General features: G+C 52.7%; 1 protein-coding gene across 2 annotated transcripts in view; it reads right to left on the bottom strand.

Annotated features, from left to right (window-relative positions):
- ASIC2 (acid sensing ion channel subunit 2) overlaps positions 1-17564 on the bottom strand; it is a 1041202-nt gene that overhangs the window by 242201 nt on the left and 781437 nt on the right. The window contains exon 1 of one of the 2 annotated variants that reach the window (XM_007190165.2): positions 10397-11116. The exons of the other annotated variant lie outside the window; for it this stretch is intronic. Within the exon in view, the coding sequence (XP_007190227.2) occupies positions 10397-11116 (720 nt within the window). Of the gene's footprint in view, positions 1-10396; positions 11117-17564 lie in introns of those variants that run through there. 2 annotated transcript variants of the gene reach the window in all.

Below are 17564 nucleotides of genomic sequence, written 5' to 3' on the forward strand. Positions count from 1 at the left end.
AGCAGAATCAAACCTCATCTGCTTTCCTGGGCAGTAGGCTTAGATTTACGGATGTGAGTTCACAGTGGATGACCGCGCCATTTCAAAGTGGGAAAATAATTTCCGTTAGGAGGGGTTCCAAGAGAAGATTAAACCCTTCTACTTTCAGAGATCAGAGTATCAACCACTGTCGGATCAGATATGCCACTGGAATCTGAAGGGGATGGCCAGCGTACAAATTTTGGAAGAAGAGTTCTCAGAGGAAGAAACAGACACTGCTGTGATATACTGTAAAAGCTTACGCACAGATATCCTCAGAGTCTATTTCAAGCTTCCCAGTGGCTTTCAACGTGACTTGAGCCACTCAATATCCCTCTCTGATTTTTAATTTGGGTCAGGGGACTAAAGAAACCCTAAAAGGCTCTGACCTACCCATAAAGGTGTGAAATGAAAACTACATAATCGTTCCTGGCTAGAATTGTGACAATATATAGGAGGCCACACTATTCTTCCAGGGCCTGGAAGTCTTTCTGGAAAGAAGTGAGAGGGGTCATCGTAATAATGATGATGAAGATGATAGTGATGGCTCACGTTTATTTAGCACTTACGCATCTGTGCTTTTACGTTAAGGAGAGTAAGGACGACGCTTTCTGCATTTACACTCAGTTTTTATCCACCAGGACTAGACCACAGCTGGCTTTCAAGAAATCATTTTCGAATGGATTACTACATTATCTTTAAGTTTCACAACAACCCTGCAAGGAAGGTATGATCTCTGCGTTACGAATAAGGAAACAGGGTCTTAATGAAGGTAGTCAAAGCCCCAGCAGCCACCCTGATAATCCCAGGCAGACCTGGGATTTGAACTTGAGTCTGATTCCTGAAGCCGCATTCTTCCTACTCCTCCCACTTTTTCTAGTTTTACTCCTTTCTAGTTGCTGGGGTCCAAATTCCCAATCTGGCATGAATGTTAAGCATGGATAAAATACTCCCACATTGACTATTTTTTTGAACCAAGCTACGTTTGTTACGGATTCTTTAATTTCTTGGTTTTAGGACAGACCCTGATCCTAACCTACACAGCCTGGTTCACAATGTGGGGTCAGGTGTGTAATAGAGAGTGTTTTGTACCACAAATGAGGCTTGTGTTAGTTTTCTGTCGCTGCTGTAACAAATTACCACCATCTTAGTAGCTTCAAACAACACAAATTAATTAGCTTATGATTCTAGAGGTCAGAAGGCTAAAATCAAGGTGTTGGCAAGGCTGCATTCCCTTTGCAAGTTCTGGGGAAGAATGTGTTTTCTTGCCTTTCCCAGCTTCTAGAGGCCACCTGCTTTCCTTGACTCGTGACCCTTTCCTCCATCTCAAAGCCATCAATGTAGTGTCTTCAGATCTCTCTCTGACTCTCTGGCTTCTGCTTCCATGGTTACATCTTCTCTGACTGACCCTCCTGCCTCTCTGTTACAAGGACGCTTGTGATTACATTGGGCCCACTACATGATCCAGGATAATCTTTGCATCTCAAAGCCCTTATTTTAATCGCATTTGCAAAGTCCCTTTTGCCATGTAAGGTAATGTGTTCACAGGTTCTGGGGATGAGGACGTGGGCATCTTTGAGGGGCCATTATTCAGCCTACCACATGGCCTTTGCAGCTTGGTTTGATTGACACTCTGGCTGGCCCCATGGTCCCTCTGTGGACCCTCCTCTGGGGTGGCACTGACCCCGGAACAATGATGCCCCTGCTATGCACATCCTCCTGGGTTCACTGGGGAATCCAGTACTCCTCCCCCAGCTGCCCTTCCTTGCTCCATTCCAGCATGCCCATTCCATGGGCATTCTTACAGACCTAGTGGGTCAGATATGACCAAGAGACCCCTTCGGATCCCTCCTTCTCAGCATTCATGGAACCCGTAGCCTTGCCCCTCAAAGTGTGGTCCACGGACCAGCAGCATCTGCAGCATCTGCAAGCTTATTAGAAATGTACATCTCAGGCCCCATTGCAGACCTACCAAATCAGGATCTTTGCTATGGGCCCAGGAATCGGGGCATGCTAAAGTTTAGGAAGCATAGGCCTAGAGGCTTCTCCATTCATCCACGGCCAATTGGAATATGCCAGAACAGACCTCCCTGGGAAGGAGGGCAGGCCTCTGGGCAGAGATAAAGAAAGAACCCGACACCTCTTCTCAGCAGCCAGTTTTAGCACTGATTCTTTTCTGCAAGGCACTCAGAAGCCCATTGCTTTTCCCCTAAGAAAATTTTTCAGGGCAGGTGAAATCCCCTCAAGTCCACCCTGACCAGGAACAGAGGAGCTGGGGGAAGAAGAGGTATATGGGAGCCATAGAAGACCTGCATTCAAACTCTGGCTGTTTTCTAATCCTGTGCCATGTGACCCTGGGCAAGTCACTCCCCTCTCTGAAGTTAGGCAGGCAATAGAGTGCAATAATCACCCTCCATTGCTGCAAGGATAAAAATGAGACGGTATTGTATATTACACAATCCTATCCAGCTATGACCACTAAGACTCTGCTAATTAGAAATGCAGGTTCATTTGGCCAAAGCTACCCTGGGATTTCTTTGTAGGAACAACTGTGACGTAGGGCAAAGAGTGTTGACTTTGGAACCTAAGATCAGGGTCTATGTCTGTGACCTTGGGCAAGTTATTGAACCATCTCACTTTCCTTATCTATAACAGGGAAAGAAGAATACTTTCCTGTCTGGTCCACTGTCGGGCTGGAATAAAATAATGAATGTAAAAGGACCTGGCAGAGAGTATGAGCTCAATGAGTGTGTGTGGAACCAGAGGAAACAATTTACTAAGCAAATTAATAGTATAAACAGTGGTGTCAGGGGAGATATTTGACATGCTCAGGAGAACAAACTTCCCCAGTACGTTCACGGCCTTTATTTGTTTTACCAACAATTCATGTTCCAATTATGCGTGACTCATCTATTTGTTCATTAGCACAGGTCTGAGTTGGATCTCAATTTGGCAACATCTCCTTAGTCAGGACTTCAAAGTTATCCATGTCCTTGAATGAATGAAAATGGGAATTTGTTCAGATTATAGCTGCATTAATATGCTTGCATAACTCCTAAGTTCCCCATCATAAACCTATTTCCACAGGTCCATCATGGATCCTGTACTCCTAGGAATGGCCTTTTCTTCTCAGGGTGGCAGGTCTTGGAACCCAGGATGACTTCTAGGGCCTGCATCAACTTGCAGCGAAAGAAACTTCCAGTGAAGGCTTGAAAGACTGCGTTGGATACCCTCTATGGAAACGTTTGTTCTCACCAGCGTCTCCCAGAGTTGGCAGAACGATGTCATCGAAAAGAACATCGGCTTTGGAGCTAGACCGATCTTTGGTTTAATCTTGACTCTGCTGCCCCCAAGCTGTGACTTTGTACCTCCCTGAGCCTCAGTTTCCTCATCTGTAAAATGGGCTCCATAACACCCATTCAATTCTGGTGAAATTGATGTGACTGTTTACGTAACAGGTGCCCTATACAAATCCTGGGCTAGAATCTGTCCCCATTTCCTGCATGATGGGCAGCTCCTTTTAAACCCGGTGACCCTGATGAGGCACACTGACCTTTGCTGGCCGATTTACCAGAAATGGTAGATTTGTGGTCATCTCTGTGGCCCAGTGTCTGGCACATAGTAGGCGCTCAATGTGCGTTGGTTGACTGAATCTCTGAGTAGCTGATCCAAGCAAAGCATTTAGGAGAACCAAAGCGACTGATGCACAAACCGAATGGCCTGGTTATTCCTCCAGCCCTTCTCAGTTGGGCAGACATCTGATTGATATCTTCATGACGGGCCACAGTGGCCCCCGAATAGCCACTATCAGAATCAGCCTGACGTGGGTCCATTTGGATATCTGCAGACCTGTGCAGAGTTGACATTTGATTCCCTAAACTAATTTCCCGGAAGTCACATAACTTGGGGAGGTCTTTTCGTGTTCCTTGAGTAAATGTCTATTTAATCACCGCCCTGTCTCTAGCACTCCAGTAACTTGTACATTTCCCCCTTAATCACTGTTTCAGCTCCGCAGAGAAAAGAGCTTGGGCCATCTGCAGTAGTTAAGCCCTATTTTCCCCTGATCACTCATTTGGACGGAGAACTTTTCAGCTAAGTCCCACTGGTCATTTGGCTCATACCCTCATTTCACAGAGGAAGATACTGAGGCCAAAGTCACATAGCAGGTCAGGGCGGAACTGAGGCTGTACTGGTCTTCCCAGCAAATCCCCTGCCCCACCAATGCTGCTCTTTCCTCATCCAGCGGTGCAGCTGTGCCTTTCCGGTAGTGAGGATTTGGGTTCAAATCCCAGCTTTGCTATCTGCTGGCTCTGTGACTTTCAGCTGACTACAGAACTGCCCTGAGCTGAAGGTCCCCCACCTGCCAAATGGGGATGATTACACCACCTTTTAGGGTGATTGCGAGAATTGAGATGGCATAAAACGTGCCCAGCCCGAGGCTGGTACATCACAGCCAGCCAGTGCTATTTGCCTTCATCCTTCCCTCGAAACGCTCACTGCAAGTAATATGAACAGAAATAGCTCACATTTATTGAGTCCTTACTGGGGTGCCAGAAACCATTCTAATCACTTGACGCTCATTTATTCCTCTTTCTCTAAAGGCAAAGGTATCTTTCTAAAGATACCTTTAGATACCTAAAGCCATCCATCCTCACAACTACTGCATTGCCTGGCCTAGCACCACTTCAATGGAATTTGCTGATTTTAAACAATATGTTGCTGAAATGATTTCTTGTTTTCCGTGGCTGGCTCATAGCAGCCAGCCTGCTTCCTGTGACAAAGTGTGAGGAAATCAAATGCTGTTTCCTTGGCTTTTAGTACATATGACTAGTCCAAAATCTGCACTCAGGGTTGACCCCCTGCTGATGGGGGTAGACAATGAGGGCAGGGTTCAGGGAAGTGTGGAATTCTCCTGATGGAGTTAGGAATGGGGGGGGGGTGACAGTTGGGGCGGGTGGGACCTAGATGAGATCTCCCTCTGTAGTGTGACAGCCAGTAGCGAAAGAAGTCAGAGCTTTTGCTACAAAGTTTAAAAACTTAGTTTGGCCTCCAGGTGTCCATCACATCTTTGCCTTATTATCCTCCAACTCAGCTCACCCAGTCCCCCTGACTCCCACCCCTGCCCACTGCCTTGAACTACTCTCAGCCCTAGAAAGGATGTGTCCAATCTCATTGTTTCATGTCTCTGTCCTCCTCATTTGCACATGCTGCCCCCTCCCCGGGAAGTCCCCTTTCTCTCCTTCTCTACCTTGGAACTCCTATTGATCCCTCCAGACTCAGCTCAGATGTCACCTCCTCCAAGAAGCCCTCAGAGGTCCCCAGTCTGAAGTGGGTACTCCTCTGAGCCCACGCAGCACCTCTGCCCTCCTGGCGTCTGCTGATGTATCTCTTTCCTCAACAATACTGCAAATTCATGGAGGACACATACCACACCTTATTTAATTATACATCCCCAGCAGCTAGTTTAGAGTTTGACATATAGTTGACACTCAGTATACACTGGGTGATGGAATGAAATGAACCAGGAAATGAGCATATCCCCACTCAGGTAAGTGGTCATGATAATAGATGATAATTATATTGATCATAATTAATAACTGCTACCACAAGATACAAAGACTGTCGATCTCTTTATTCAAATTATAACAATAGCTCTTGAATATTGAGCACCTATGCTGTCCAGGCAGGGGCCGGTCACTGCATACATGTTATCTTCTTCCCAGCTCTCAGGGGCTCAGAGAGCGAAGCGCCTGCCCGAGGCACGTGGCTAGAAAGAGGCAGAACCAAAGCCTTAAACTGAGGTCCGCCTGACGCTTCCCCTGACCCAGAGAGCTTCTCCTCCCAGAGAGCATCACTGCTCCTTATTTTTGGACCTGATTGGCCTCTGTTCGTGCCTGTCCCCGGACCCTCAGTCCCTCTTGCGAAGCCCCATACCCAGATAGACTGGCCTCATGGTTCTGCATCCTGCCCAATGGGAAGGCTGCTCTCCTCCGCCCCCAGGAAAACCCAGAGTGGCCAGTGTGCAGAGCCCAAGGTCCATGGCTGATGCCAGGGAAACCAAGCGGGCATTCAGAAGCGGAGCTGCTTTGTCTGACCGCTGAGTGATTAACCCTTGCACAGCTGCGACAAACATCCAGAGGAGCTGCAAACAAATACATCCTGAACGGCCTGCAGACTAAAATCCGACTCCCACCCCTGCCCAAGGTAGAGGGCAAAAAGAGGAGGCTAGAAAGATACCTTTGCCTTTAGAGAAAGAGGAATAAATGAGCGTCAAGTGATTAGAATGGTTTCTGGCACCCCAGTAAGGACTCAATAAATGTGAGCTATTTCTGTTAATATTACTTGCAATGAGCATTTCGAGGGAAGGATGAAGGCAAATAGCACCCCCGGTGTATATACTATTGTTATCTCTCCCCTGCTCTCCCCTGCCGGGTTTATCTCCGGACCGTGAGACCAACCGGATGGAATGAGACTTTGGAGCACATCTCCCCACTGGTCCCGCTGGACGCCCACGGCTCACCTGTGGCACTTCGGGCTTGGAAACTTACTCTCCCTTTCCGTCCCCTGAAGGAATAAATGCCCCCAAATTGCCTGGGCACTTCCTAGTTAGAAATGCATTCCACTGGTGTTCCCTGGAGAAATTAATCCAGGAGTCTTGGAGGACAGCAAGGAGTCTTGGGGTTACCTGGGGAAGGTCTTCATTCCCCAGGTCTTTCCTTAGCACTGACTACACATCGGGCTCTGTGTTGGGGGCCGGAGATGGCAGGGAGATCAGACCTGATTCCCCCTCAAGTCCAGAAGGGGAGACACACAGACCAGGAGGTGTGGTGACACGCATATGTGTGAGGGTTGACACCTAAACGGAAGGTAGAGGGCGAAAAGAGGAAGGCATCCGTGGTTTGGTGATGAGGGGAAGTGGTGGGTAGTCAGGAAAGGCTCCAAAGCAGCAGAAACTCCAGGTCTGGATGATGGAGGATGACGAGGTATCCCCAGGCACACAAAGCAGCAGGGTGGGGCGGGGTGCACTTAGGGTAGCAGAGGAAGGCAGAGAGAGGCCTGAGGAGCGGGGATTCCAGCTGCTGTCAGTCGTTTGGCAGAGCTTGATATGTGGTACCAGAGAGGGCGTGGCCAGAGATAAGGCCGGGCTCAGGTATAAGGCCTGAGGAACTTGGACCTCATCCCCAGGACAGGTGAGTCACTGAAGGGTTTTAAGAAATGGGGTGCTCTGCTTTGAGTGGACCTTCAGAAAGACTGCTCTGACTATAGTGCCGAGGGTGGATGCAGAGGGCGGGGAGCACTGAGCTGGAGGCCAAAGACCAGTTAGGAGGCTGCTGCCCTTTAAAGGCAACATTTTTGTAGGGACCCAGCACCGTCTGAAGAGCCCCCTCCTCTCTCTATGTATGTAAACACACACGCACCCCTACAAATACAGGCACAGCTGATGTGGTGTATATACTATTGTTATCTCTACTAGATGGAGTAGGAAACTAAAGAACAGAGAGGTTAAGTCACTTGTCCAAGGGCACACAGAAAGTGGTAGTCTCAGGATTTGAGCCATCAGTTCAGCTTGAGCGTTCATGCTCTTAACCACTACACTAGAGTGTCACTCCATCAAAGGTGACCAAGGATTGGGACAGGGTAGCATTGTTAAAGGAAAGTATTCCTGATGGGCCCACTCTATATTAGGGGCTCCTCTGAAATAGCTTTTGGCTTCCATGGATAGAGGGGGTGCAGCCTTTAATTCTGAGGCCCCTGGGAAAAAACTACAGCATGAAATGTGAAGGAGCTGGAAACTCCCAGGACAGGGCCATGATATGAAGCCACTAGGGGTCACTTGAGTCCCCAGGAACACATACCTTTGGGGAATGGAGGTAATACTTTTGCTTCGGTGGGTGTGGGCCTGCAAATTCTTCAGACACAGGAAGGCAGGGTACAGGGCGGTCAGAGAAGGCTGTGCCCCAGTGAGAAGAAACCTGCTTTCGTCAACTCACAGCCATTCCCGCCAGGGAGGCTGAAGTCAGGTGACTCCTGCAGGTGCTATGTGCTCTGTAGGCCCCAAAGCATGTGGCCAAGGCTACGACACCCTGGGGCAGCCCCACTTTCCACTCTCCCAGCCATGCTCCCAGAAGGGATAGGATTTGGAGGTGGCTGAGGGCTAGAGTCCTAGCCAGGGGCCCTCTGATAGAAGAGAGGTCCAGGATCAGAGAGGAAGGTTCCATGTGGCTTCTGTGTGATACATTCGGTGGTATGCAAAGTTGGACTTTGAGCTTGCTGGCTCTGGGCTTCGGACAGCATTTTAGAGCCTCATATCCCTCATCTTTAACATGGGAATAAAATTCTGCCAAAGCAGGGCTGTGGTGAGTGTCAAAAGTGAATCCTGGGGCTTCCCTGGTGGCGCAGTGGTTGAGAATCTGCCTGCTAATGCAGGGGACACGGGTTCGAGCCCTGGTCTGGGAAGATCCCACATGCCACGGAGCAGCTGGGCCCGTGAGCCACAATTGCTGAGCCTGCGCGTCTGGAGCCTGTGCCCCGTGACGGGAGGGGCCGCAATAGAGAAAGGCCCGCGCACCGCGATGAAGAGCGGTCCCCGCACCGCGATGAAGAGTGGCCCCCGCTTGCCGCAACTGGAGAAAGCCCTCGCACGAACCGAAGACCCAACACAGCCAAAAATAAATAAATAAATAAATAAATAAATAAGAAAATCCTTTAAAAAAAAAAAAAAAAAGTGAATCCTGGCTGTTAGCCCACGATCCACACTTTGTAAAGCCATCGTCAGATGTGCAGAATTTTCCAAGTGTTGTACAACTTTTGGAGTTGGAGCTGCTGGTACTTGAATGTAACACTGAACTTGAGTCCAACTCTAGGGGCTGCTAGTTAGTGGTCAGCCAAAGAACAATAAACAATAAGGGATCGCGAACTTCATTCCTTCACCTTTGTGGATGGAACTCAGAATTGTGTTTGAAGTCTGGGCAAAGTCACTTAGAAGCGTATGTTAACAGCACCTCCTGCTTGCTAAGGTGGGGAAACCACAAGGTAGGTATTCTTTAAAAGCCAGCTGAAAAGCTCAGGAAATAAGGGATATTTGGGGAGTGGATAATTCACAGCTACTGTGTATACAGGCTTAAAGCAAAGCAAGGAGGGCAAGACTGAAGCCAGGGTCACCATCCTAGATGAGGACTAGCCCAATCAGCCAATCAGAGGCCTGGCCTGATGGGCATCCGTGCCAACACCTATTGGAACCAGAGCATCTATTTACCATCCCAGAAAAAGCATTGTCATAGATGAGATTGCCAGGAGTGATGCCTAACGCTGGTAAAATCACCGTCAGAGCATTACAAGTAAACACACGCACCAACATTCCCTGCACTAGTGGAAAAGCCCAAACCCCCCAAGGGGCATTTACACACGAATGGCTGGACAGGCTCGAGCCACGCTGAGGCTTGGCACCAGAACTCCTCCTAGGCAGACCACACAAGGCAGAAACCTTCTGTCCGACAGCTGCGTTATCCAGACCCCAGCATGGGGGAACCAGCACAGCAAACAGTTTACAAACCCCGAGCACAACTTCTCTTGGCCCTGGAGGTTCACATCAATATCTCTGCCATGCTGCTTTCCCCACTGCAGGGCGTTGGTTCCCCTAGACCGGAAGACCCATACTCACACCTTGGGGGGTCAAGGGCCCCAATGGTGCCCGCCACAGCTCAATTCCCGGGTAGCTTAAGACACAAGCGCTTTCAAAAAGTAGCACAAGGGGCTGCTGCTTCTCCCACCAAACCAGCTACTGCTTCAGCGTTGGTTGGTATTCTGGGAGTCTCCTCCAAAGTCCCCCTAGATTGGAAGTGTTTTGGAACTCTCAAGCCATAAGCTGCTTAGGGTCCCAAGCTTGCTTAGGGCCTCTACCCGATTCTCGCAGTGGCCCATTTTTTGAAGAGCTTCCTATCGGTTTTCCCAAAGACAACAAGCCCACACTTAAGACATGCTTCTCTCTCTTCCCATCCCTTCATCCCAGACACAGGGTAGCTACCTGGAGCCCTGTGGACCTGGGGGGTGAGATGGGGGAGAAGGTATTCTGGGGGGGGGACTGGTATTCCCAGAGGGGACCATAGCCAGCGAAGCGGAGGGGCTTGGGAGCTGACAGCGCAAGGAAGAGGCCGGGACAGTGGAGCCAGGCGACTCCTCCTGCAGTGGTGTCCAAGTCCCCACAACCTGGAGAGGACTCGGGGTACCTAAGAGTGGGTTCAGCCTCGGCCTCGTGGGCTGATGTCACCTCCAGGGGCCTGGGGTCCAGCCCCGGGGGGCGGGGAGAGCGGGCCGGCGGCCTTGCGACGCGGGAGATTGGGGGAGCCAGGGGAGCGGGTTCGCGCGGAGGGCAACTCACGGAGGAGAAGTTGTGCGGGCCGCAGAGCTCGCCGCGGTACTTGCAGGAGAGCAGCATGTCCTCGAGCTGGTGGCCCAGGCGGTCCATGAAGGCGGCGCTGATGCCCTCGAAGTGGCGCGGCGGCAGGAAGAGGCGGAAGTCGGCCAGCTTGCGGAACCACTGGCGGCGCGGCTCGTCCCCCCTCAGCAGCTCGCTGACCAGCGGGCGCGCCGTGCGGTTGGGCAGCAGCAGCCCGAGCCAGTGGCCTGCGTAGTAGAGGTCCCCCTTGGAGAGGCGCGGGAAGCGCAGCGGGTTGTTGTTGCACACGGTGACGGCGGGGAAGGGCAGCTGGCGGCTCCACTCGCGGTGCACCCGCGTGTGCGACGGGAAGCTGAGCCAGTAGAGCAGGCGGTTCGAGGACCAGGACAGCAGCAAGCCGAGGGACGTGCAGAAGGCCAGCACCCACAGCGCCCGCCGCCGGAAGGAGCCCCCCGCCGCCGCACGCCCGGCGCACATGTGCCGCAGCCCGTGCAGTTTAGCGCGGCTCAGCGACGGCCGCCCCCTGCGGGCGACCCCCGGCCCCTGCAGCGCCCGCTCGCGCTCGCGCTCGCCGCCCCGGCCGCCCCGGGGCCGCCCGGCTGCCGCCACCGCCGCCGGCGCCGGCTCCTCGCGGGCCATGCGGAAGCGTCCCGGGCCGGTGAGCGCGGCCGCGGGCCGCCCGGCTCCGCCACTCCGGCTCATTCATTCAGCCCGCGGCTGGCGGCAGCGGCGGCGGCCCCGGCCGGGCGGAGCCGCCATGGGAGTCCGCAGCAGCAGTGGAAGCAGCAGCGGCAGCCGCTGCGCGCAGCCCGCGCCAGGGAAGCGTGCGCCCGAAAGGAGCTCCGGTGGCGCGGCATGCCCGCCCGGCGCCGCCACCGCCGCCTCCGCGGGCGCCCGCCCGGGACCGAGCCCGCCTCGGCCCGCCGCCCCTGGCACGGGCCTCCCCGAGCGCCTCCCAGGCTCTCCTGGCCCCGAGTCCTCCTGGCGGACGCCCGACGCCGGCCACTACCTCTGGAGGGGCCCCGCTGGGCGCCGCCTCTCCGGTTCCTGGGCGCTGCGCCCGCCTCCCCTCGTCTTGGATCTCGGGGGACCCTGAGCCGAGCCCCCCCGGCTCCGCCTAACCCCAGCTTTTACGCTGGTCCCGGGAGAGCAGCCACTCGGCCACCAATGCCCGATTCGGACACCCCCAAGGACCCCACCAGCCCGGCCGGTGGCCCGCGGTGCTGGGACACGGGGGAGAAGGCGCCGGGGGACGAGCGCCCCCAGAGGCGCGCGGCGGCTCCTGGCTTGGCGGGTGGGGTGGGCGTGTACAGGGGTGAGCGGTCGCCCTGTTGGCTGCTGCCCTCTTTCCCTTTCCTCCGGGACCCTCCTCACTGCTCCTCGGGCTGCGCTCGGCTCAGACCTGCTAAGGCTCCCCCAAGTCCGGAGCCCGCGCCTCGCCTGGGGCTGGGGGCGTCTCAGGGTCCTGCCAGAGGCTGCTGGTCGCTGGGCTCCTTCAAGGGTGCTGGCCAGAGGGAAGTGTCGCTTCTCCCGCGGCTCTCCGAAGTGCCTCGAGTCTCCAGAAAAGCCTGGTCTCGCCGTCCCTTGCCTCTTCTTTTTCCTGCCCCGGTGCTCCAGGAGCTGGGGACTGAGGAGCCCCGGCTGCACCTCTCGGGGGTGACCCGGACTCGCGGCTCCGCGCGCCCGGCTCCTCTCGAGACTCCCAGCCCCGCGGCGGCGGCGGCGGCGGGGGCGGCTGCGCTCCTCTCGCGGCTGCCCGGCCCTCCTCGGGCCCCGGGCGAACTTGGGCAGCGGCCGCGCGACGCTGGCGCGGCTGGGCTTCCAGCACCTGCTCCTCAGCTCGCTGGCCCCGCGGCTCCGGGCGGGCGGGGCGGCGGCGGCGGCGGCGGGCGCCGTGCGCTCCCGGAGACGCGGTGCTGACGCGCGCGGCCCCTCCTGGCTGCATTTTAATTCCTGGCCACTGTGGCCGCTGCACACCGAGCGGGAAGCGTTTCGCCGGAGCCGGGGGGCGGGGTGGGGTGGGGTGGGGGGAATGAGCTGCACAGATGTGCCGCGCTGGCGGGAGAGACGTGGAGTAGAAACGCTGCGTTTACGTGGGCCGCGTGGGGATGAGTGTGAGGACACTTCGGACTGTGCGGGCTGGACTGTCGACAACCTGAGCCGCTGTCTAGGGTGGGCATTTGAGCTAGTGTGTGAGTGGGGCGTCATGCACTGAGTGTGGGTGGGATATGCGTGTGTACGTGTGAACGGGCATTTCTGTGTATCTGGTGAATGTAAGCCTACGTGCGGAGCTGTGGCTCTCTGAATGTGTGTGCTGTGTGTAGGACAGAGTGATGGCTTGTATGCTCTACGTGTGTGTAAGTGTGCATGTAGGCGGTGGGGGGGGGTGAACGGGCGTGTGGACGTGTGGGTGGATATCGGGGTTTCTGGAGGTGGTGTGTTTTGCGTGTGTGTGCTGTGTAAATGGGTATGTGTGTTGAGGTGCTGGGAAGGGTCACTGGGTCTCTGGCAGGTTGGGCTCAGTGGGGCAGCCCTGCCCCCTGCCTGTTAGGAACTTCCGGTGTCCTCCAGCCACTTCCCCGGTTGGGTCCGCTGCCCAGCCCTGGCGCAGTCCACCAAGTGCAGCCTTCCTGGGTGGGCGGCGGGGAGGAGGATGACTTCCAGGGACAGGAGACTCCATCCCTGCCATTCTCATGGCGGGGTTCCTACAGCTGGTTGGCTGATGATGTCACCCTTCCCTCCTGGAAAGGCTCAGGGTCTTCCACTAAGCCCTGGGGCACTTTTGGACACTTTCATTTAGCTTTTTAAAATATTCTGCCTTGGCGTGTTTGGGAGGATGGGTGAAGCATGCAGTGTACTGCTAACTCCATTTCACACTAGACTTGGGAGGCCAAGTGCTTGCCCAAGGTCAAACTGCCCTTAAGTGGTCGATCAGGATTCTACACTCAGGTCCCCGAAGCCCTGGTTCCTTCGACTGCACCACGGGGCCTTGCAGTTTGCACTCTCTGGGCCAGGCGCCTTGAGGCCAGGGCTGGAGTCTTGCTCCTTGCCTGCCCCGCGTGGTGTATGGTGGGTCTCTTCCCGTATTTCCCAGATAATTGACTCACTGAGGCCTCACTGGATGGATAACACTTCCAGCCTTATTACTCCCTGGGATAAAGGAGTTTCGTAGACATTTTCCAGAGAGTAGATTGTGATGGTGGCGGTGAGGGGAGAGACAATGTGAAGGGATCCTGAGGGTGGGAGGGCACCCCAGTGAAGCTGGGAGATTTGGGGTTTGGAGGATTTGAATTTGGGCCTGGAGAGGCATTTCACCCATTTTATGATGATTTATTAGAGGTGGTCCAGGTAAGTCTGTTGAACGAGCATCACGTGTCTGAGCGGTGCTGGGTGGGCCTTCCCTCCCCACTGACCTGGAGGGTATATGTCAGCATGGCAGCCCCTGCATCTGGTCTCTGGAGACGGGGATATCTGAGCCCCACACATACAAACACACACACACACACACACACACACACAGACTCCTGGAGGCTCTTCTCATTCACCTGGGGAAGAAGCTATAGAAGTTAGGCTTTGCTAAAATTCTGCTTTGGATTCGGTTCCTTGACGATATCTGTTGCTAGCTTTGGGGGGAAGGTTCTGAATCTGCCAGTTTTATGGGGCCTCTAACAAAGGCTCACACACCAGTGCTTCAGCCTGGTCCCAGCAGTCCTGGGCTGGTGGGGGGGGGGGAGGGGTGCCACAGTGACACATACCCAGACCAAGGTGGGGCGACCTTGTGAGCTCAGTGAAATTACTGATGAAGCAACCAGGGCAAGTATGCGACATCTTCCAGCATCTTAGCCCTGGGGTGGCACGAAACTCTGTCTTGTAGAAACCTTTAAGACCCTTTATGTTTCTGATTTGTTCAGCTGTTGTGGGCTTTTTCTTTCCTGGCATTTTCCCCCTTGAAATGTACACATGCTGCTTTTGGTTGCCTGAGTATCTTCTCTGCCATGGTTTTTACTGTTAATTCTCCAGATGGGTCACTTTTTCAGAGAGAGGAAGGGTATCCTGCATGGGCTTCAGGGGTCTTGGCACAGAAATCCAGAGACAGACACAGGGATGCCTAGTGATCCCAAGTGATCGATGGCTTTCTTTTTGGCACATGTATGCAGTGCGTTTCCTACACTGCCTGAAATCCACCCCCCCCCACCCCTTTCTCGACCAATACTTTGACCAGCTCTGTGAAGTTCTGCTCTTTCCTCAAATCCCAGCTGAAGCATTGCCTCCTAGGTAACTGGATTGATACCTGCATCATAGCCTTTGTATAGCACCTTGTCACCGTGTGTGTCTAGGCTTTTCTTCTGGACGTGAGCCCTTTGAGGACAGGGACCACATCTCATTCACATTTTTGTCTCTATCTCTCAGCACAGTGCCCTGGCACCTAGATGAAACACACCAAAATGGGGAAGAGGAGAAAGGAACTAAGATTTCTTGACTATTTCTGTATGCCAGGCAACTGTACCAGACACATAAACATATTTAATTTCTTATTCCAACCTTGCAGGGGGGTATTTTTACCCTCTTTTTACAGTTGCTGAACCAAAGGCATGGAGGGCAGGAATTGAACTCAGCAATAACTCATTCCAAAGTCCAAGATTTTCCTTCTCCATCATGCTTCTTTGAAAAGTATTATGATAAATAATAACAATAATAATAATAATATAATAAATGTAGGACTTCCTAATCACTAGAACTTGTTCTAAGTGACTTTTACATTAAAAATAAGTGTCATAAGCATTCTAAGTGTTTAATCCTCAAAATAATCCTACTAGGCAAATACTGTTATTTTCTCTGTTTCGAAGAGGGGAAGCCTTACCACAGAGAGGTTGAGTTACTCAACCTAAGCCACACAGCTTAAGCAGGAGAGCAGCCTTTCAATGCAGGTAGTCTGGCTCCAACCCCTGTGCTCTCAAATCCTACCCTATGCCATCTCTGCCCTCAGAGCTGCACTGACACAACAGCTCATGTGAATTAGCTTTCCCATCCTTGCAGGCTCACTTGGCCAGAAAAACAAATTCACGAGGCAGTGCATGAGTTGCCCCACGTGACCTATCCACCGAGAAGTGTGAATTTAGCATTGTGATTTTCCAATAATAAGCTTTTAAGAAAATTTCCCTTTTCCTGTTTATCTCTAAAACATCTGTCGCTCCACACCTGGAATCCTGGCCTCCTGGGTGATGTTTGGGCGCCAGCCAGCCCACATTCTGGTGGGTGACCACCACCGCCAAATATAAGCTCTTTCTCCCATTAAATGAGTTTGTTGGGCAGGAAGGTCCATTTAGGCCAACGTGATTTTCTGTTTTTATAATCCAGTTGTAGGAGCTAATACTTGTTGGCTTGATGGGGCTTCACTGGGGCCCCTGATATTCCTGCTTACCCCCAATCCCTACTGCTCAGGGGCTTGGTATTAGAAAGTATCAGAGGTACTACTTAACCCTGCTCTTTGGAATTGCTGCTACACACCCGAACAGCGACAGTCCACGGGTACCTGATTCTATCCCCAAACATCTGGCAGTGTTTAAATCTTCCTTTCATCAAACTGGAATCAGTCTCTTTGCAAATGTCTCCTAATTTATCCCCGGGGAGCCACACAAAATAAGTTTGATCTTTCTTTCGCATGGGAACCCTTCAAAATACTTTATAGAATCAAAGTATGTCAGTGGTGAAAGCGGCTCTAGTAGTCTGCCTTCTAGCAAAATCTTCAGGAAAGTCTTTCTTCTCCAGGTTAAACACCATCAGTTCCTTCACTTGTTTCTCCTGTACTTTCTGCTCTTGGGATGGGATCGCGGATGTCGATATCTTTAAAATGGTCCCATACCCATTGGTATGAACCCACCAAGCCCTTTACTCTGGACCTGGTCCATCCAGGCCCTGATCTTTCTCCTGCTGGTCGTGGGATCTTATCTGCCACCCTCCTCCACCCCTGGGATTTAGCGTATGTGGCGGGTGTGGAGTGGGGAGAGGGGGCAGTAACAATGGGCTCTCGGTGTCTTTGCTTAGAATGCCGGGCACACTTCCTTTTAGGACTCGTGGTGATGAGTCAACACTACTTCTAGTCTCAGAGTTCATTGCTCTTAGGGGGCAGGTGTGCTTTTGTGGATCTGTCTGCGAATGTAAAGACCTCGCTTTTTCTCCTTCTTTCTCTGTCTTTCTTTTTCTGTCTCTGTACCGTCACTCTGCTTCCCTCTCTCCCTCTCTCCCCCTCTTCTCTTTTCTCCTTCTCTTCTTTTCCTCCCTTTCTCCTCTCCCCAACCTCTGCCTGAAGCCTAGCAGTCCCCTCTGCTACCTTCTTAGCCTGTGCTACTGGTGTCCTCTGGGTGCAGAAAGGTGGCTGCATTGTCCCAGGACCTCAGCCAATGTCCAGTAGTCATGATGGGAGCTCCTGCACTGGTGGAACGGGCAAGGAGGACTTCACCGGGGTTTTGGTCACTGCATACCTCCTTTCCCGTCCATCCCAGCCTCCCTCCATGGGGCTGGCACTGGAGTTGCTGTTCCATCCTACCTTTTCACGTGCTTCAGCATCTCCACTGCTTCTCCCGCTTCTTCCGTGGCTTTCTTATACTATACTGGGCCCCTCCTGGTTCTCTCTTCTTCTGGGCTCCTTCTTAGGTTCTCCAGATTTTTTTTTTTTTTTTTTTGCATTTTTGGTCATCCTCATTTTACTGCAGTTCAAGCTCTCAGCTGCTCATCCTTCACCAGCACTAAATCCCAGGGGTAAGAAGGCAAACAGGGGCCCACAACTACCAGAAGAAAGATGGGGACTGAAAGGACCAGGACCAAAGCAGAGGGCTGGTAGGTTCGTGCTCTGCTGAAGCACTGTGCTCCCTGGGAAATGGCAAATCCTGAAAGATGGGAGGATGTAATGTAATTGAACCCTTTCACTCTCAGGGGGAGAAAGCAGAGGTCCAGAGAGGGGAGTGGCTTGCTATAAATCACACAGATGGATGCCGAGAAACACAGAACCAAAATCCCGATTCCAACTTCAGGGTCATTCTCTGCTCACCCTACGGAATAACTTTTCGACCACCCATTTTGAAATCAGCAATGTATTCACATGGTCAAAAAGGACAAAAGAGTAAACAGTCTAGTAAAAAAATCTCTCTAC

The sequence above is a fragment of the Balaenoptera acutorostrata genome, chromosome 20 (assembly GCF_949987535.1).
Source record: "Balaenoptera acutorostrata chromosome 20, mBalAcu1.1, whole genome shotgun sequence".
Lineage (NCBI taxonomy): Eukaryota > Metazoa > Chordata > Mammalia > Artiodactyla > Balaenopteridae > Balaenoptera > Balaenoptera acutorostrata.